Raw genomic sequence first — 21,410 nt, forward strand, 5'->3', positions numbered from 1 at the left:
AGATTAATAAAACCCAGGGTGAGCCAAACCCCGAATCTAGACAAGACAGCAGTGTAGCCAGGAGCACTGCGGGAAGGGATGACACGCTGCAGCGCACAGTCAACCTCTATGCCTAAAGAAGAACAGGTATGTTAGTTTGTTGTTCAAAGTAGATCAGGAAGTTACAGTTAGGAGTCTTACCAGGTGACAAGCTCCCCCTCATGCAGGGAGGAAGGAGACACAGCCAGATGATACCATCCAGGGAGCAGACAAAATCAGCTCACTTAAGCTGAACATGAGACGCAGGCCAGCCCGGCCACAGCCAGCAGACCACAACACTGCAGGGAGATTGAGCAGGTGTAACACCCAGAGACCGACAAACCCCAATCACTCAGGCAAGAGATGGCACTTACGATCCAGAGTAGAGTCCAAGGCAAAACCAGCCAGACCAACCGCTGACACACAGCCGAATGAGTGAAGGCATGCTGAAGAGCAGGCACCTGCTCTCATATAAAAGGGCTGCCTGCTCAACCCAGCAATCACCACAACAGGCCACACCTGTTGCATGCCAAATGGGGAGGGAAGGTGAACACTCCAGTGAGTAAGAGAGGTGACAACCTGTCTTGCCACACTAACTTTTATGCAAAAGGACTATATATGTTTATAATCCTGTAACCAGGTGGTTCTGCGTAGTGAGGGAGGCTGATCTTTCCTACGGTTTGGGCAACCGTGAAGGCGTGGTGGGGCATGTTTCCGCCTCCGTGTTGCCCGCTCTGGCTGATCAAGGGGATTATAAACAGGTGCGGGTAGCCGCATTGCTGCTCTGTTTTCGGCTGTATGCAGCATTTGAGAGCGTCGCTGCGGGGTTCTGGCAGTGTGGGTTTGAAGCAGAACTGTGTCGTTGGAGTCGCGGATGTCCCCCAGTCTGGCTGGTGAAGGTAAATGACATTGGCAGTTGAAGGCTGTGTGTGTGTGGTCGTTGACATCAAGATGACGTTACCTGTTCCTCACCAGGCTGTGCTGAGGGGTGTTCGTGTGGGTGCTTTAAGGGAGCTGTGTGCAGGTAGGAGTTATGCGCAGCAGATGCTAACATGTATAATGATGGACAGGGTGGATGGCTGATTCTGTTCTTTGGTGTTACAGATTGCCCCTGTCCCCGCTATGTTCTTTAGTCCCCGCTATGTTCTTTAGTCCCTGCTATGTTCTTTAGTCCCTGCTATGTTCTTTAGTCCCTGCTATGTTCTTTAGTCCCTGCTATGTTCTTTAGTCCCCGCTATGTTATTTAGTCCCTGCTATGTTCTTTAGTCCCTGCTATGTTATTTAGTCCCTGCTATGTTCTTTAGTCCCCGCTATGTTATTTAGTCCCTGCTATGTTCTTTAGTCCCCGCTATGTTCTTTAGTCCCTGCTATGTTCTTTAGTCCCTGCTATGTTCTTTAGTCCCTGCTATATTCTTTAGTCCCTGCTATATTCTTTAGTCCCTGCTATGATCTTTAGTTCCTTCTATGTTCTTTAGTCCCTGCTATGTTCTTTAGGTTCTTTAGCGTCTTCAGCGTGACGCTAGGCTCTGTCATTTCAGTGCTTGCCCGCCACACCTCGCTTTTGGTTAGATCGTCCAAACTGGCTAAGCTTGAGCCGTAGGGGCGACGTGTCGTTCTTGCCCCGCGGTTTATGTGCGCATTTAGTTTCATTTGGCTTTCCTTCCACATTTATGGGTTAGCGTGGAGGATTTGTGCAAAGACTTTTAGGAGTTTGAGTGATGAGGGATTTTCTTTTGATAAGTTTAAGTTTGCACTTAGTTTACTAATTTTGTTTGAGGTTGATTACTAATTGTTTGGTTTTCTTTATTTTCTTTTGTTTGCAGTGATTTCTTTATGTTAGTAATTCCCATTTGCTCAAAGTCATGTTTTAATGAATTTAATGTAAATAAAGAAATTATTTTTGTATGACTGTTCGTTTCTGTCAATCAGTAGCCTGAACAAACTTGTGCATGTCATGATAGGGAGCTCTAGACCTTATTTTAGAAATTGGTTTGGTCTACCAGAGGACCCTTGCAGTCCCGTCCTTGGTCACGATCCGGGTCGTCCCCCCGTGTTACCATCCAAATACAAGTCGAGGCTGTACATGAAATCACATTAATCCTCTCATTATACTTACCATCTGGTTCATGCCTGGTGCAGGTTGCAGGCACTTTCCCCGTTCCCTGCTGCTCCAAAGAGCTGCGGCAGCACGGTTGAAGCAGCTTACATCCACCTACATTTCTGTGCCTAAAGACGTTTGTTTACAGTTATAAACGTTGGGCTGTGGAGAGTCGGACCATCCGCTTCGGCAGATATGGTTTCATAAAGTATCATAATGGTTACAGAACCTGATCATGTTGTTACTGGTTTTAATACTGTCAAAGGACTGCCTCTGAAAAGATGCCACACTTGCCAACAAAACATTTGTACCCCTTCTGTTCATGACAGAAAACCCAAAATGGCCACTGAACTTCAAAAGAAAAATAGTTGATTAAAAGGTGACGTTACTTTGAAATTGTGCTTCAACAGAAAAATTAAATACAACAAAAACAATGAGACGTCTTTGGCCCGATGCTCAAACTGTTCCAGTTGTCTCAAGTTTTAAGGGCTTCTTCTCCAAACTGCTTGTTTCAGCTTCTTTCACAGATGTTTAACAGATTTTCGGTCCAGGTTCAGTGAAGGCCGCCTTAGAATAGCCCAATGTTTAGTTCTGATCCATTCTTTTTGTTTTCAGCTGTGGTTTAGTTAACTATCCTGCTGGAGGATCTGTGACCTCGTGCTTTCTGTCGTCCATGTTGAGTGTAAAACACACTCTGGGCCAGTTCAAACTTAATCTGATCAGATTTTGTTTGTTGTTTTGGATCAAATCTTAAAAAAATGGTGTGTTTAACAAGGAAAGAAGGATTCTGAAATTGGATTGGATTATGTAATTCAGTTCCAGTTATGATCTGGATAAAGGCTTCAGTTTGTGTTGTTCAAAACTTTTCAGGATTTACTTTTATCCAAGAAAACAGGACTATCCTGATCCCAAGTGGGGGTTGGATTTCAAGGTGGATTTCAGGAAGAAAATGTGGCAAAACATAAAATTTTGTAAAATAATACATTTTTTTTAATTCTGTACATATGCTTATACTTATTTTTTGCTCTTGACTTGTTCACCAGTTACAGTGATAATGTAGATAACGTAGACCTATTAAGCCTTTCAGCGCAGTAAAGCAAAAAATTTAAACATAACATGATCTTGTCCCCATGAAATAAGCCTAACAAAGAAATTTCAATTACAAACACAAAAAAAATAATCAATTTCCCTGCCATTCACTGCATGATCAGAGAAGAACCTGTCAAAAATAATTTCTAACAGTTGCATCCCTTCCTACATGTCCAGTCAGTCCCTCATTCTGACAGAAAGCTGGAGGTCGGTCCGGTTCCTCCACACGGTGCATAACTAACATCGTCACAGAGAGGGACATGCAGACTTTTTATTTAAGATGTTTTTAAAATATCCAATGTAGTTGATAATGAATTTGTATTTAATTTGTTGTGGCTCAGATGAGAAGCTATAAAATTATAAATAAAAGTGGATGTTTATTATTATTTTGTTTTTATTCCCAAAATGAAAAACACTTAAAGTGACCCCATATTGGCTCTTCTACCTGTTCTTTACACACCTGGTGGCCCACGCTGTTTTAAGTTCCGGTAATCGGGATTTGATAATCTTGAAAACCAGAAATCTGGATCAGGGTGATCCAGTCCAATGTTGCTTTGAAAATCCAGCATAAGAGTAAGACAGATTACCAGATCCTGGATAAAAATGGGATTCCCAAATGTGGATCATTTTGATCCAGATTAAATCTTTTGAACAACTGGAATAATGATACCAAACAGCACACATTGACAAATTTGAACATTTTTAAATAGGAAGTAAGCAGTATGTTAGTGTGCATATTTATTTGCTTTTGGAGGTGTTGGTCTAATAAAACTGTATTTTGCATATTTTGAAATTCCTATTCTTCTCTGCAGGATACTGACCTGAAAGAATTGTCGGTTAAAGGCTTGAAACTAGATATACTCACTGAAGTTGTCAAAGATTATGTTGGAACTGTCAACTCTGCTCCAACTACAAGAAGCATTGCTTGGTTATTGAGGAGCAGATTGTTATATGCACGTTGAATGTTATTATTTACGTCCGGTAATCCCGCGCATGCGCACTACGCTGGAGGGCAAAAAGCTCTGCTTTCGTGATGACCAAAACATTGTAGTGTACAAGTATATCGTCATTTTGACCAAATCTGTTCACATAATGAAAACTAAAGATTTAGGTATTACTAGTTTAGATCATCTTTGTACAGATGATCGCGAAAGGTACAGTGCAAAGCTAACTGTATTTAGCGAAAAGCTTACAGACCCATTTAAATTAGCTGACGATCTATGGGTTGACAGTCCTCAGAAATGACCGCCAGTTCAGTATGGCGACATCTACAACTACCTCATTAACACGCCAGGAATTTATACAGCAGAGGCGATGAAGGCATACAAGTCACTAGATGGCTATAACTTCTTTGTGTCTGGACATGTGGGGCAGATATTGTACCACAGCAATGAACACATGACCGTAGTGTGTTTCTTAAAGTGTGCCGTAATGCCATCGCAGAAGATAACCGACAAGAAACGGAGGCATCAGGTGTGGATCTGCTTGGAAAAATTAAAAGGCCACGTAGTGTCTGCCCACTGCACATGCAAAGCAGAGTAAGAATTCATATCCAGTCCATTCTCCTCATGGCTGTTATCCACTGCTTTCGGCGTTTTACATCCGCTAGAAACCTGTTAAATTTGACATGACTGTCCTCCTTTCGTCTATTTGTGCAGCCTACAGCGCTACACGTGTTAACCATACTGATTTAATAATATTTCAAGGCGAGATTTAGATTTAGCGTAACTTGCTGTGAACTTCACGTCTTCTAACAGTGGAGGGCACCGGCTTTTTGCCCTCCAACTGGAAACTGGGTCAATGAGCACGTGGGCGTGACGTCACTTGTCAACGTGCGTATAGATGACATCGGAGACTTGCCTACAGCATTTGCTCTTCCCTTTGGCCTCACATATGCTCTGAACTTGGACTATCCTAAGGAGCTGAAGTACACTTTTGAGGCAGTTGAGAAGGTGTTCATGAACCTGGGTACCCACTGCTCAGCCAGGGTTCAGGCCCTAAAGAACAATTTGCTGAAGTAGCCTGTGTTGATGATACCAATGATTTAAGTGCATAAAGATGTTAAGTGCTGACCAGATTGTTCACTAGCTTACTTTTAAAAACTTTACTAAGTTGTTATACAATTCAGAGATAGCATCATTGGAGTTATTGTTTGACACTTGTTTGCTCTAAATGCAATAATAAAAAAATGTTATTGATGAAAGCTGATGAAAGGATGAGATAAATGCTCTTTTTCTTTATTCAAAGTTGATGTTGGCAGCTGTTTTCTTAAAATGTTATATTCATATTTCGTAAAAAGGTACAAGCTGGGATAACAGGAGGGTCTTTGCAAAAGCAGCACAGCATTTTCATAAGAAGCAATAAATAGTGAAATAGAAATATAGATTGCTGAATCTAATTTAAAATTCAATAATTAATTCATACAATTAAAAACATCCATTTGCAAAGTGTTTTGTAAATAAAACATTTGTGATTTCTTTTTCCATTTCTGTTTTCTTTTCTCCTCTTCATTTTCAAATCCTTTTTGCAATTACTTCACCAAATCGGAGATGCAACACAGAGGCACAAGTGTGGCGTCTAACCAATAAGAGAGCTGCTTAACGTAGGGGAGCAGCTGTGATTGGTTTAACTTGGTTTTCACTGCTCAAGGCCCCAACGAGTCACGCAAAAGAGAAATGGAGAGAAAAACATCAAGGAAATGTAATTGCAAAAAGGATTTGAAAATGCAGAGGAGAAAAGAAAACAGAAATGTTGGGGAATTTAAATCTAAGAAAAGAAAAGGTATTTCTAACCATATTTAGGAATTGTGTTATTTGATTGTCCTTTTGGAAATAACATTTACAAATCACAGCATTTAATGATGAAATACTTTAAATTTGAAATTCCTTTTTAATATGTCAGTTTAATATATTATTATATAATTTTATTTCACAATTTATTACATCTTATGAAAATACTGTATTGTTTTTCCAAAGACCCTGGGGGGTCTTTTTTTTGGGGGGGGGGGGGGGATAACAATCCCATAATGCACCTTTCTTTTACTTAATAGTTGACTATTTTTTTTACTCGTTTACAGAGTCCATTGAAACAAGTTTGTTTTCTGTAATTTATTTAATTTGACATTAGTTTGATTATTGCTGTTATTTGTAACAAGAAATCAAATCAAAACTCGATTATTTTTTATTCTCTTTTAAAAGGTGGCATTTGTTTTTAACAATACTAAAAAATATACATCTTCATATGTTTGTGTTACCACTTTAACTTGCAACATTTCATGTAAACTACTGTTCAGTTTCTCTGAATAAATGATTATTTTGAAGGGGTATTTGGATTCTTAATTACAGACTTCACAACTAAAGAATGAGAAGTTCAGCCAACTTAAAAAAGTAAGGCAACCAGCTGCAAAGCTGCAAGCAGTCAACCTACATCAAGAGGGTAAATGTAAGTTGAAATATAAGTTGGACAAACTCAAAACTTCTCTTCAAACATATTCATATTCACAAGTTGGCTCAACTTTTTAAGTGTATTTTCAACTGAACAACTTGAGTTGTTTCAGCTCAAAGCTGTGAGTCGACTTGACTTGCCATCTTATGTTTATTGAATTTAATATTATGCATTGATTTACCTTCTTAATTTAGGTTCACAAAGTCCTTAGTTATGGGGGTATTTTTCTATCTTTAATCAAGAGCGTAATTGTTTGCTTTGAGAGCAAGATTTCTTGTTTTCACGCTAAAATATCATCTTGCTCTCTCTCAAAACTCTGCTCTCACACTCAGGAAATTCCCTCTTGCTTTCAAAACTCTGCGCTCAGACTCAGTCTCTTTCCCTCACACTCAGACACGTTCTCTGGGCACTCAAAACTTTTGCTCTTGGATATTTTTTCCTCTCTCTTGGGTTGCAGAAAGAGCTGTCTGTCAAACCTCCTCCAGCCAATAGAATAGGAGCATATTCGAGCAACTCGTCCTCGCCTTCTTCAGGGTTCGCTTGTTTTACTTGACACAGTGACTCCACACTCTTAGCCCAGACATAAACTTTTTACTAGTGACAAATTATCATTTTATGTCTTGATCTGAACCATGTCTGACAGGGATGGTTTGAAGCACATTGTGTGTGGATTTAGTAATGAGCAGGTTTAAGTTCATGCCTTTGCTCGGTGGACTCACACAGGTAGACTCGCAGGTCTTTACCCTATGTAAAACCGCCTCTATCTGCTTTGCCCTGAGCAGTACACAGTGGGTGTGACCCACGTCACGGTCGCACCTGGTTGTAGAGAGAAGGTGCTAAAGACCCCACACTAACAATGTAAACAATAACCGAAACCAAGACAGAAACTCAAGCAGTAACTCACCTAACTGACTGTACCAGCCCTGATTTAAATCAGTGCTTGTCAGATGTCCAATGGCCAGCAAATGATCTACTTCCAGAGGTGTGTCCCAATTCAGGGTCTGCACACACAAAACCATCCTACAAACCTGCACTTCGTTTGGCCTCAAACGAAGGCTGCTGGTGATGCATCCTTCACGGTCTCTTTTCTCCCAGAATTCATTGCGCACAAGACGGTGGCGAATCAGCAACCAATCTCAGAAAAGTACGTTGTAGGTCTCTCTCTCTCTCTCTCTCTCTCTCTCTCTCTCTCTCTCTCTCTCTCTCTCTCTCTCTCTCTCTCTCTCTCTCTCTCTCTCTCTCTCTCTCTCTCTCTCTCTCTCTCTCTTTCTTATTTATTTATTTTTATTTAAGCACATATTTTTTAAACTACACTTTAGTACAAAACGTGACAAAACCAAGTACATAAAAGTCATGTTTGTTAAATGGTGTTGTTAACATTCCATAACATTTGATATTTGCAGGTTTTTAAGGGGTTGATAAAGAGTGTACCAGCTGGAAAACAACAGCTCCTCAGACAGTAACATTATCACCTGGTCAGTGTTAACGTGTTGGCTAGGTAGGCAGTCCCATTTCACGAACATTAAGCACACTCCAAAGTGTGCAGACCGTGAACTGGGACACACCTTATATGTTGCTCTAAATCATCTCCACCATGTTCTAGAACAGAATGCAGAATTCAAACACCATCATCTCACCAACCGTCTCCATGGTGATCGTTTCTGTCCTAAAAGCAGCAGATGTGACGACTGAAGTCAAACAGCCAACGCTGATAAAGAAACTCTGATAAAACTGATGATCTAGATAAAAACAGCTTTTTTCTTTTATCACTGAAGTGTGAGTGTGAGGTAAACTTACAGCTACCTATCAGGGTGGCAGAATTCATGAATCTCAATGCCCCAAAGCTATTATTAAAAACATATAGACTATTATCTAAACTGGAAGACTCAATCTGTCTTCCAACTTCAAAATGGGAGGGTGACTTCTCCAGTAACTTTAATAAAGATAAATGGTCACAAAAATGTTTAAACACCTTTAAAATGTCTAAGAATTCAAATATGCAACTAATACAATTCAAAATTCTGCATAGAACTCATTATACAGGACAAAGGATGTTCAGGATGGGTCTGTCACAATCAAACATCTGCACACACTGCAATGAAAACACACCAGACAACTATCTCCATGCCTTGTGGTCCTGCACACCTGTTCACACGTTCTGGCTTCAGGTTTGTGAAGACATGCCAACGTGGTTTTAAATGTAATTATTCCTGCAAACCCCACACTGTGTCTACTAGGTGACTTGGGTGAAATTAATATGATAACGGATGACCATGGAGGGCTCTGGCCGGGGTTCTCCTGTGAGTGGGACCTGTGTAGTCTTCATGCTGGGAGGCTTGGGTTTGTGCTCCAGGCTTGCAGCGGATAGCCCGGGTCTCTGGGCTGCCTCCAGCCTCCATGGAGGCGTGGTCGCATTTGCACGATCTTACTCACCACTCCTCATCACTGATCACTCCTTATTCTTCATCCACTGCATGCTGACAAAGTCACTGAGGTGTCCAGTGGGTTTATTTACTAAGAGATACTTTTGTTTTTCTCTGTGATTGAGTATCTGGTACTTTGATTGTTGTTGTGATTTGTTTGCGATATGTTTCTTGATTTGGTTATTATTTAGGAACTTTAATGACTAGCAGCTCTGTTTTTTCTGTAAAAGCTGTAGGAAATTTTCTGGTGTGTTTATGCACAAGTGTAGCAGTTTGTTATCTGGTGGTAGTGTGGACTGAAAGGTTGTTGCTTCTGTCTGTGGTGTTTATGTCTCCTCTTTCTTCTTTCTTATTTACCTTTTGCTTCTTTTTGCTGTCTTCCTTCTTTTTCTGTCCCCTCTGGTCAGGTCCAGCAAGATTCCATAGATTCCATGATTCAAGGTAAGTAAATAAATAAATGAATCAGATTATCAAGAGGAGCCTTATACCCATAAGCCTCCCCTTGGCAAAACAAATTTGTTCGGCACAATACAGCGACCAGACCATCATTCTGCTTCCTATGATGCTCTAGACAGGACAGGTTAAAAAAAACATAAAACAAAACATATTTTAGCATTAAGACTTGCAGTGTGAAGCAGTCCATTTATGTGCGGTGGCTCTGAAGTGCCAATCACAACAACAAATAAAAAAGACATGACGACAAATTAAAAACACACTTATGTATGTATGTATGTTTGTATGCATGTTTGTATGTATCTATGTATCCGTGTATGTATGTGTGTGTGTCTGTGGGACATTTTTCCTTGGCTGCCTTCTAGCGCTACAGACTACTCGACCCTGCCCGACTCCAACCTTCAGTACCTTCTTAGAATACTGACAAAAGAAAAATGCAGAGGCAGAAGTTTTCTCTTGGAAGGATGGGGTTAAAGCAAAGAGGGACAAGAAAGGTTAGAGTAAGCTGGCTATGGCTCCACCAGAGAATAAGCAACTAGCTAATAACATTCTCTCATTCCTGGGGGGGGTGACATGCAGAAAGTTAGATGTAGCAGAGTTAGCTCTTTTATTTTTTAGCTCTTTTATTTGTTCATTTATCTATGGTGGTGTGGGTTTGGATTTTATTATTTTAGTTTTGAGTGGAGCTGCAGCATCAATGACTGACTTTAATTTCTTGTTAAAATGACATACAATAAAATTACATGGTGCAGGTAAAATCTAAGCATGAATTTGGTTTAACATGTCAATAAAATTTTCAGTCACTTCAGGAGTAATATATAATTTCCTCACAGTTCCTACTGAGGCCTCCTGTTGGCTAAAAGTGGTAATGTTAAGAAACAGTAGCAGTCTGACACAGCCAGGTCAACAACAGAGGACACATCAGTGGACAGACCATAGGTTAGGTCCAGGGTGTGTCCTCTGTTGTCAGAGCTGTTGTCAAGGTGCAGGTTAAAATCACTAGTTATTAAAGTTTTACTGTATTTTGAGGTAATACATTTAAAAAGTCAGACACTTGTATAAAGCAGTAGGGAGGCTAGGTGGTTTATAAACAGTTACACATAAAATAGGTGGGTTGTTAAAAACAAAAGCACGATATTCAAATGATGCAGTTCCACCCCCTCTTTTTCCACCCCTGATTGAAAATAAAAAATTAAAATCTGGGGGAGAAGCCTCAGTCAGGATAACTGGAGCATCAGCATCAAGCCTGGTTTTGGTTAAAAAGAGACAGTCAGTTTTATTACCTGAAATAAGATTATAAAAGATTTGTCTAAGAGACAACGGACATTTAAAAACACCATGTTAAATGTTAAATGTGAGTTCTTATGTTGAATAATGGATCTAGAATGTGTAGGGGCTATGGGAATGGGAAGGAGACATCGAATGATAGAGATATGTGACTGACGGTGCTTGTAATGCCTGTTGGTTATGAGTACTGGTATATGATAATGAGGAAGGTCGGGTTGGACTGGGGATGTGTTCTGGCTGTGATGTCGGTCTGAGAATAATATGCAGAAGCAGAGTGTGAGTTCAATATTCATGGAAAAGAGGTGTGATCCTGTTTGATTTGGATGAATGCCATCTGATTTAAAGAGGTATGGTCTATTATAAAAGGATGAGAAGTTGTTGATGTGTGGAATGTTGATGGAGTTGCAGAAACCTTTAAGCTGCTGGAGGCGGCTGAATGTGACATCTCCAAAACGGGGGGAGGGCAGTGGTCTGGAAATTATGCAGTGTTTGTTTAAATGTTTGATGCTGGATGAGGTGGATGAAGTGTTTCTTAAGAATCTCTGACTGCTGTGATTTCATGTCGTTTTGTACCAGCATAGACAATAAATGTGGAAACAGAGGGGTGTCAGTGGGTGTGGGTGGGTGTGAGTAATGTCAATAAAAAGTGCACCTGGACAACAGCATTTGTGGCACTTGTTGACTCGGACATGCCTGACCATAGATTATCCCACGATTAAGGCATTTGGGCCATTTGACCTGGGTCTGATGCTGACACATTCTGGGCAGCAACCAAAGGCGACATGGAGGCCCCCGCAGCAACAGCAGAAAAGGAGGAAGTGGTCTCTGGGTTGGAGGTTCTTGCTGCAGGGACCAAGGGAGAGGGGCAAGCGGTCCTCGCGGTGGATATCCCCACTGCAAGGGACGCACGCAGCAGAGGAGGACGCAGTCTTCGCCATAGGGTTCCTGCTGTAGGCGCCATGAAAGAGGAGCTGGCGGTCCTCCTGGTGGAGATCCCCACAGCAGGGGCAGAGGAGAACAAAGTGGTTGTAACCCCCACGGAAGAACGTTCCCGGGCTAAGCAATGTTGGTTCCGGTGTGTTCACTTACCGCATCTCTAAGGGGCTGCCAGCGTTTTGCTGAGGAAGACCTTTCCATGAGCCAGAACTTTCCATTGGTGTAAGCATCGACGCAAGCAGTTGCTTAACTCGTCCCCGAGTCCCCACTTCAGGCGGCCTTCGGATCACAGCTGGACGACGGGGCGGCTGACCCCCTGTTGGACACAGGTGCCCACGGGGCATCAAAGCATGTTGGCATGACAAGGTCACCATAGTCTGAGGCCCTCTTCCTGCAGCAGACAACTTCGGACCAGAGTGGGCTTTTTGGTGTTGAGCAGAAAGGTCGAGGTGAGGTGTTTGGGTCCAAAGGCGCCGTGTCCTGGAGAGCCGCCTTCAGTGAGGTAATATGCATTGAGTGTTGCTGGTGGGCCAAGTCCAGCAGGCTATCAAGAAGTTTGTTCTGGGACCTCAGTCCATCAGAGAGTTTAGGATGCTATAAGGAGGAGGATACAGTGTGAGGAGGAGGACGCTGTAAGGAGGAGGATACAGTGTGAGAAGGAGAACGCTGTAAGGAGGAGGACACAGTCTGAGGAGGATGCTGTAAGGAGGAGGATACAGTGTGAGGAGGAGGATGCTCTAAGGAGGAGGATGCAGTGTGAGGAGGAGGATACAGTGTGAGGAGGAGGATGCTGTAAGGAGGAGGATACAGTGTGAGGAGGAGGACGCTGTAAGGAGGAGGATACAGTGTGAAGAGGAGGATGCTGTGAGGAGGAGGATACAGTGTGAGAAGGAGGACGCTGTAAGGAGGAGGATAGTGTGAGAAGGAGGACGCTGTAAGGAGGAGGACACAGTGTGAGGAGGAGGATACTGTAAGGAGAAGGATACAGTGTGAGGATGAGGAGGCTGTAAGGAGGAGGACACAGTGTGAGATGGAGGATGCTGTAAGGAGGAGGATACAGTGTGAGGAGGAGGATGCTGTGAGGAGGAGGATACAGTGTGAGAAGGAGGACGCTGTAAGGAGGAGGATAGTGTGAGAAGGAGGACGCTGTAAGGAGGAGGACACAGTGTGAGGAGGAGGATGCTGTGAGGAAGAGGATACAGTGTGAGGATGAGAAGGCTGTAAGGAGGAGGACACAGTGTGAGATGGAGGATGCTGTAAGGAGGAGGATACAGTGTGAGAAGGAGGATACAGTGTGAGGATGAAGAGGCTGTAAGGAGGAGGATACAGTGTGAGAAGGAGGATACAGTGTGAGGAGGAGGATTCTGTAAGGAGGAGGATACAGTGTGAGGAGGAGGATGCTGTAAGGAGGAGGATACAGTGCGAGGAGGAGGATACAGTGTGAGGAGGAGGATGCTGTAAGGAGGAGGATACAGTGTGAGGAGGAGGATACAGTGTGAGGATGAGGAGGCTGTAAGGAGGAGGACACAGTGTGAGAAGGAGGATACAGTGTGAGGAGGAGGATGCTCTAAGGAGGAGGACACAGTGTGAGGAGGAGGATACAGTGTGAGGAGGAGGATGCTCTAAGGAGGAGGATACAGTGTGAGAAGGTGGGCGCTGTAAGGAGGAGGATACAGTGTGAGGAGGAGGATGCTGTGAGGAGGAGGATACAGTGTGAGGAGGAGGATGCTGTAAGGAGGAGGACACAGTGTGAGGAGGAGGACACAGTGTGAGGAGGAGGATACAGTGTGAGGAGGAGGATGCTGTGAAGAGGAGGAGGATGCTGTGAAGAGGAGGATACAGTGTGAGGAGGAGGATGGTGTGAAGAGGAGGATACAGTGTGAGGAGGAGGATGCTGTGAGGAGGAGGATACAGTGTGAGGAGGAGGATACAGTGTGAGGATGAGGAGGCTGTAAGGAGGAGGACAAAGTGTGAGGAGGAGGATACAGTGTGAGGATGAGGAGGCTGTAAGGAGGAGGAGGACACAGTGTGAGGATGAGGAGGCTGTAAGGAGGAGGAGGACACAGTGTGAGGATGAGGAGGCTGTAAGGAGGAGGACACAGTGTGAAGAAGAGATCAGAGTGTAAGGAGGAGATCACAGTGTAACAAGGACAATACAGTGTGAGGAGGAGGATATAGTTTAAGACTGAGGATGCTCTAAGGAGGAGGATACAGTGTGAGGAGGAGGATGCTGTGAGGAGGAGGATACAGTGTGAGGATGAGGAGGCTCTAAGGAGGAGGATACAGTCTGAGGAGGAGGACACAGTGTGAAAAGCAGGATACAGCGTAAGGAGTGACGACAGCTGTCAACCAATTAACTTATCATTATAATAATAATGATACTTATTATTATTGTATTGATCAGTTATTATTATATTATAAATCAGCTTTTATCCATATTGATAGGCTATTTATATTCAATATTACTGATTTGTCATGAATCAGATCAGTAAGCTTTAAATTTATTTACCATCATTTTTTGTTAAGTTTATTTTTTTAAGCATTAAAATAAAAAGCAAATATCAGGGAGTATGATCACACCAAGGCTGTAATGCTGTGGCACAAAGACAGTTAGGAGCAGGAGGCCAGACTTCACAGACTGTGTAAAAGCACCAAGAGTAGAGAGGGAGGAATCTTATTATGTTTTAGTTAATGAATTTAGACATTAACACTTCATCAAATAAAACCATTTTTCTTGTTTCCTTTGTTTCCTTTGACTTCCACTTTCAGTTTGGATACAACACAACATAGTATTATAGAAATAACATGTGCGTAGAGGTATGTGTGTGTACAATAATTTAATAATTTGGCCAGTAAAAAATATATTTGGCTGCTGGATTTTTTCATCTACCAGCCATCTTGGCCGGTGAGTCAAAAGGTTAATTTGGACACAGCGTCCAACATTAAAATCGCACTTCTAAACACAATCTAAACTTCATGGCTCTGGTCTGTTCAGTCAATAACGTCTGTTTCAAAACTGCAGCTTTGTTTTTCTTTTTTCTTCCATATTTGTAACATGGATGTTCACAGTCAGGAGGATGTTGATGCTGGGAGTCTTGGTTATCCATTGTGCCCATAGATGGGCATCCCTTCTTCTAGACGGTGAACCTCTTCACAGAATCCAGATTATAGGTTTATTCAACCACTCTTATCAGGAGCAGACTTCTGAAGGACCTCTACAGCTCTGTAGAGGAACTACCCGCTGTGTGGCACTCCATTCCACGTGGATCAACTCATAAACTCTCAGCCATCCCTTACAATCTATAAACCTAAATGAAGATCACTTTACCTCACCAGACTTAGACTATGTTTGTGTTTGCTGAATTCAGTGGTGACTTTCCAGAGAACTGAATGAGGGTTTCCCCTTTTAGAAAATGGAGACTGAATTTCAAGTTCAGTACATCCACATCAGTAATTGTCTCAACAACCTTAGCTACTCTCCATTCATTGCGAGACAGATCTTCTGACCTTTCCAAGATGATGTCACCAACCTTCAGGTCTCTTTTTGGAGCATGCCAGCGTTGTCTGGTGGCAATGTTAGAGAAATATTTTCTTCTCCAGCCACTCTAAAATTGCTCTGCCAGATACTGAACAGGACGCCACCTCTTACGTGTATACATGTCCTCTGATGAATTTTGCAGGGGGTGGCAAGGCTCCAACAGGTTTCATAGTCAGGAGATGTTTGGGAGTCAGTGGTTCAGGACTATTTGGCTCATACAGATTGTCATCTGTGAGGGGACGACTGTTCACACTGGCCATTCTGCCTGTTTGTTTGTCCCCATCCTCTCATTCCCCGTTAGGGATGTGGGAGGGTAGGAACTTTCTGGGGTGGGTGGCGGCTCACTGGCTGCAGTCCCGGGATGGCCCAGTCATGGGGGGCGGCCTCTCCTGGCCTGTCTTGCCCTGGGGGGCCTCCTGGGGAGCAGGGGTGCCTAATGCCACTAAAGGCCGGGTCCCGGGGTGGCTGCGCTGGTGGGCTGCTGGCTCTATGGGGGTTGGGTCAAGGGGTTAAGCGGGGGTGCTTGGGGCTCGCTGTCCGCTGGTCCGCCTTGGGTGTCCCCCACGGGGCATGGTGGGTGGGTTGTGTGTGGTGTGATTGTGTGGTGGTGAGTGATTGTGGGTGCAGAAAGAGGGAGAGTGTGAGCGTGGGGTTATATAGGGTGCAGGTGGGGAGTGGGGGGAGGGGGCCGATAGCACCCTGGTTTCCGGGGTGTGCGGCTGGAACATCGGGGTGTGTGCTGCCCTACGCCGGGTGGCTGTCTGTGGGGGCCTGGTCCTCCTAGGCATGTTGCGGGCCTTCTGCCTTTGGGGGGTGGGACGGCCGCCTCTGGGCTCCTGGGGCCCTGGGCCCTTCGCTTGGGCTGCCCTGGGTGGCCGGTCCCTGGCGGGGCTGGCGGCTGCTGATCTTGGCCCACTGGGGCCTGTGCCCCGGGACCGTGGGGGGCTCTTGCTGGGGCTCTCCTCTGCCGCCCTTCGGGTGGGGCTGGAGTCGTCTTTGTGGTGGGGTAGCATGGGTTGGTGCTCCAGGTCTGCTGCTGAGGGCCCGGCCCAGGCCCTGGTCTGCCTCTGGCCTCCGTGGAGGCGAGGTCGCATTTGCATGATCTCACTCACCACTCTTCATCACTGATCACTCCTTGTTTCTCATGCTCTGCATGCTGACAGTCACTGAGTTGTCTAGTGGGTTTTAATACTAAGCAATAATTATTTTTTTTTAATGTTTGTATTTTTCCTGTGAGTTAGTATCTGGTCGCTGTTATGTCTTTTTGATTTGATTTGGTTATTATTTAAAAACTCTTAATGACAGCCCTGTTTTTTTTTTTTTTTTTTTTTCTGTGTGTGTGTTTCTGCTTTTGTAAAAGTTGTAGGAAATTTTCTGATGTGTTCATGTACAGGTGTAACAGTTTGTTGTCTGGTGATGGTGTGGATTGAAGGGTCGTTTTCCTTCTGTCTGTGATCTTTTTGTCTCCTTTCTTCTTTCCCTTTTGCTCTTTTTTTGCTATTTTCCATCTTTTTCTGTCCCCTCCGGTCAGGTCCAGCAAGATTACATAGATTCTGTGATTCAAAGTAAATAAATAAATAAATTAATCACATTATCAAGAGGAGCCTTACCCATAGGCCTCCCCTTGGCAGAGCAAATTTGTTCAGCACGATACAGAAACCAGATTATCATTTTGCTGCTATGATGCTGGACAGGAAAAGTTAAAAAAAAAAACTAAACAAGAAAAAAAACTTTTTGTTAAAGACAGTTGTGTTAATTCCAAATATATGCTTGAAGTAAACACCAGTTTCCTCCAGAGTGAGACCTCTGTCACAGTTCACAGCACAGTCCAAAACAGCTGCTTGTTCTGGAGTCTAGAACACTGCAGCTGATCAACATGTCACATCACACGAACTGAGTCGGATCATCGGATCTGCTTTTGTTCCTGATGTCCTCTGGTTGATCCTGGACCCAAACTCTCCCTGCAGAGGAGACACAACACAGTCAGACAGACAAAAAAACAAAAAACAAATAAACATGTTAACAAACCTTTGACTGTTAGCAGAACTGTTTTGTATCTTATGAGATCTTGTCTCCTCCTGACTTCACATCTGTACCGTCCACTGTCTCCAAGTTTCGGGTTTTTCAGAGTCAGACTGAGGTCTCCAGTTTTCAGAAGATCTTGATGCATCTTAGTTCTGGTTCTGTAGACCTGGTCTTGGTCTCCAGTTTTATCAGAACCATTGTGGTACATGTGGACCTTCATTACTGGTTCAGATTCCAAGCGCCACCACATCACATCAGCGTCTTCAGGCAGGTCAGGTGTAGTTCTAAAGGGTAGCAGGACAGACTCCGCCCCCTCCTCCACCTCCACCCGCCAGACTGAAAGAAGAAGAAAATCAGCTGATCAGCTTATTGATGAGTGATCAGAAAGTGGGATCAAACAGTGAGTGAAGATCAGATGATCCAGTGTGAAGAAGCTGCTGCAGAAGCAGATCCATGAAGAAGTGAGTGGATTTAAAGCTGCAGCTGCTCTTTCTTCTTCTTCACATCACAAACATCATGTTTGCAGAGAAGAAGAGAAACTGGATCAGTGAAGAGACTCCAGCTTCACATCAACACCACATCTGAGAAGCAGCTTTCCAGCCTCATTTCTTCAGCATCAGCATCAGATCCTTTCTGCAGCGTTTGATCTCAGAGATGTGGAGGAGAAATTCCCTCACACTCACATTTCCACTTCACACTGCGGTGGGGATTACTGAGGGGGGTGCCTGTGTTTTCATGTGCAATGAACAACTGACCTGGTTATTTCAAATTTAATGAGAAACTTCGTCCATGGCAGGGCAGGTCTGAGCATGCAGCAGTGTTCGTGTCTTCAGCACGCCCCTTCATGCTGAATCCATTTTCATACTTCCTCACTACCTTGATCAGCTGTTAATTAAGGCCTCTAGAAAAATTATTATTGCTTTGAAGCTCCCTGTGTTTTGTCCTAGTGTGACTTCTGTTGCTGAGTTGTTTTCTGTTTTATTTGGAAGTTTCCGTTGGTTATTTTAATGAACTATTTGTAAACTTTTTACATGGTGTTACTCCTAAATGTAATATTTTAGGCTTAAACCTGCAGAAAATGAGACAAAGTGATTGTTATGTCTTGCCGCCGTGTATGTAGCAACCAAAAATATACCAAAGATTATTGAAAATTTGGCAGCTCTGCTGATAACCATTAAACATCCCATAATGCAACTGTATTTTTTAAAGTTACAGTACAACTCTGCACGTCATCCATTCGTCCAATAAAACGTTGGGTGTCCTTTGAAAGGATTTATGTTCACAGCATTATACTGTATTAATGAAAACCAGTCACTGTGAAACTCTACCATATTTTTTACAGCAATTCGTTACAGTGTGAGTGGGTGGAGCAGGTATAAGAGGCTCAGCAGGTGATCAGAGGTGGAGGCGTGGCCTCCATCCTGATCCTGAGTTAACAGGTTCACTTCATTCCTGTTCAATGACAACCAGCAGCTAAATGCTGGACTCATTCAGTCACATTTACTCTCACACACACACATTTCACTTCCACCTTCTAAACACACTCTGATCAGTATTGATCACAACTGATCAGCTGATTGGAAAAATACTCAAACATCAGATTTAAACCACTGACCTCTGACTATGAGATGAACTTGTTTCTTCATCAGGATGATTTCCTCCCTGCTGTAGACTCTGCAGGTGAAGGTCCTATTGTCTCCATATGTGGGGAGTTTCAGAGTCAGACTGAGGTCTCCAGATTGTAGAGGGTTTCTCTCCATCACTGTTCTGGTTCTGTAGACCTGGTCCTGTTTTTCAAGCTGGTCAGAACTGTTCTGATACACATGGACCGTCCTGTAACCATCCTTCCACTCCACTTTAGCGTCTCCAGGCAGGTGAACTGTGGTTCTGCAGGGCAGCAGGACAGACTCCGCCCCTGACTTCACCTCCACCTGTGGAACTGAGAGAAACAAACAGCATCAGCATCATCCAGGTGTTTATTTGCTCCAGACACTGACACATTAAGTGTATTGGACTGCAGTCATCTGGTGACAGAGACACATAAAGTTGTGTATCATCTGCATAACTTTGATAACTAATGCTATAGTTCTGTAATATTTGACCCAAAGGGAGCAGATACAAGTTGAACAGAAGAGGTCCAAGGACTGACCCCTGGGGGACTCCACAAGTCATGGCCACTCGCTCGGATTCATAGCTGCCGATAGTAACAAAATAACTCCGGCCTTCTAAATAGGACCTGAACCAGTTAAGAACTGCTCCAGAAAGTCCAACCCAGTTTTCCAACCTGTGCAACAGGATTCTGTGATCTACAGTATCAAACGCAGCACTGAGATCCAACAGAACCAGGACTGATACTAGACCTGAACCAGGACTGATACTAGACCAAAATCAGTATTCAACCTAATGTCATTTAACACTTTGACCAGAGCTGTTTTAGGGCTGTGATGAGGTCGGAAGCCGGACTGATATTTATCAAAACATCAGTCAGACACCTGCAGTTGATTCAGAACTCTGCTGCTCCAGTCCTCACTAAGACCAAGAAGTTGGACCACATCAGTCCAGCTCTGAGGTCTTTACACTGGCTGCCTGTTGGTCAGAGAATAGACTTTAAAGTTCTGCTGCTGGTCTATAAAGCTCTGAAAGTTTAGGACCAAAATACATCAGAGACCTCTTGACCCAGTATGAACCTACCAGAACCCTCAGGTCATCTGGATCCAGTTTCTTATCAGTTCCCAGAGTAAGAACCAGACATGGAGAAGCTGCATTCAGCTTCTATGCTCCACATGTCTGGAACAAACTCCCAGAAAGCCTCAGATCAGCTGAAACACTCAGTTTATTTAGATCCAGGTTAAAGACCCACCTGTTCTCTGCTGCATGGAACTAGTTTTTATTTAGAGTCCAGATCTGGATCTGGTTCTTTTAATCTTTGTTTTTTTTAATACACTTGTATTGGTTTCTGCATTCTGCTGTAATGTTTTATGTAAAGCACTTTGAATTGTCTTGTACATGAAATGTACTGTACAAATAAATTTGTCTTTGCCTTCATGGAAACTCTCACACTGGGAAAAAAGAGAAAATTCTCTGGAACTTTTCCTGGAAAACTAAACACATGATGTCATCAGTCAGTGATGATGAAGCCACATGATGAAGGTGTCCTCATGTTCTGGAGTCCTCCACCTAAACGCCACATTTCAGAGTAAATGGATGAAGACTGTTGAAGTGATGGTGGAGAAGTTCTTCCAGTCTGAATCTGGACTTTCATTCCAGTTAAATCTTCTCCCAAAGAGGAGCTCTGAGACGTCTTTGAACATGGAAGAACAATCCAGATGGAAGCAGAGCAGCAACATCCCATAATCAGTGTGTGTTGGTGTTGCTAGATGTGGACCAATCAGGATGCAGTGTGAACAAACATCAGTGTGATGAGGAGCAGCTCAGGTTGCTGATGTGGCTTCTTCTGTTAATGAGCAGCACTTAGCCAGTAGAACAGCTGGGGTTCCTCCTGCTTCCATCATGTGACCTCTCTCAGAGCTTCTCTGGACTCTGTGGACTCACCTGTTGGCTCCGAGTGTTTCTCTGCTTCCACTGATGCAACACACACACCTGCTCGCTGGTTCACACACACCTAGTTAGTGACAGAGCAAGTCATTGAGCGACGGCAGAGAGGAAAGATGGAAGCTCTGCTGGTACAAACGGCTCCTCTGGAAGAAGCTCTCACATCATCTTTAGTAAATCTAGGTATCTTCCTGGAGTCACAGTGTGCCCCCGCCATCTTGATCATTAGACTTAATCTGGTAATCTGGGCTGTTTCATGTCAGTCTGTCTCTAATCTTGGGTCTGCAACAATATCAAATGTTGCCGTGACATAACACAAACAACCAACAGATGAGCTCTGACAAAATGAAAAACAGGAATCCTGACAGTCAGAACAACAACAAAAAGAACAAAAAAGACTGATGATGAATCATCATAGGTGGACCATCGAGGCAGAGGAGCGGATGGTTATTAGAAGTAAATGTCTGCTGGGGATCATTTAAGTGTTACAGTATACAAATGAGAGAAGAACAGAAACTCCAGATTCTGATGAGTCGGTGGAACACCT

At 43.4% G+C, this 21,410-nt stretch overlaps 2 protein-coding genes and 1 long non-coding RNA gene across 6 annotated transcripts in view; 1 reads left to right on the forward strand and 2 right to left on the reverse strand.

The window, feature by feature from the left end:
* Window positions 1-21,410, forward strand: part of LOC121640417 — a 1,195,287-nt gene that overhangs the window by 799,859 nt on the left and 374,018 nt on the right. The window lies entirely within an intron of this gene.
* LOC121640416 (muscle M-line assembly protein unc-89-like) overlaps window positions 1-21,410 on the reverse strand; it is a 442,453-nt gene that overhangs the window by 352,328 nt on the left and 68,715 nt on the right. Inside the window, exons 11-13 of one of the 4 annotated variants that reach the window (XM_041986137.1) lie at window positions 18,927-19,250; window positions 17,315-17,647; window positions 17,054-17,247 (exon numbers count right to left, since the gene is read on the reverse strand). The exons of 1 other annotated variant lie outside the window; for it this stretch is intronic. In XM_041986137.1, coding sequence (XP_041842071.1) covers window positions 17,171-17,247; window positions 17,315-17,647; window positions 18,927-19,250 — 734 coding nt within the window. In that variant the 3' untranslated portion in view covers window positions 17,054-17,170. Of the gene's footprint in view, window positions 1-17,053; window positions 17,248-17,314; window positions 17,648-18,926; window positions 19,251-21,410 lie in introns of those variants that run through there. 2 more of the 4 variants (XM_041986135.1, XM_041986134.1) reach the window with 2 other exon arrangements.
* Window positions 81-454, reverse strand: LOC121640583. The gene is made up of 3 exons (XR_006010519.1): window positions 393-454; window positions 181-317; window positions 81-112 (listed from the first exon to the last, which is right to left on the reverse strand). It is a non-coding gene; the product is annotated as an uncharacterized LOC121640583 (long non-coding RNA).

Source organism: Melanotaenia boesemani, chromosome 5 (assembly GCF_017639745.1).
Source record: "Melanotaenia boesemani isolate fMelBoe1 chromosome 5, fMelBoe1.pri, whole genome shotgun sequence".
Classification (NCBI taxonomy): Eukaryota; Metazoa; Chordata; class Actinopteri; order Atheriniformes; family Melanotaeniidae; genus Melanotaenia; species Melanotaenia boesemani.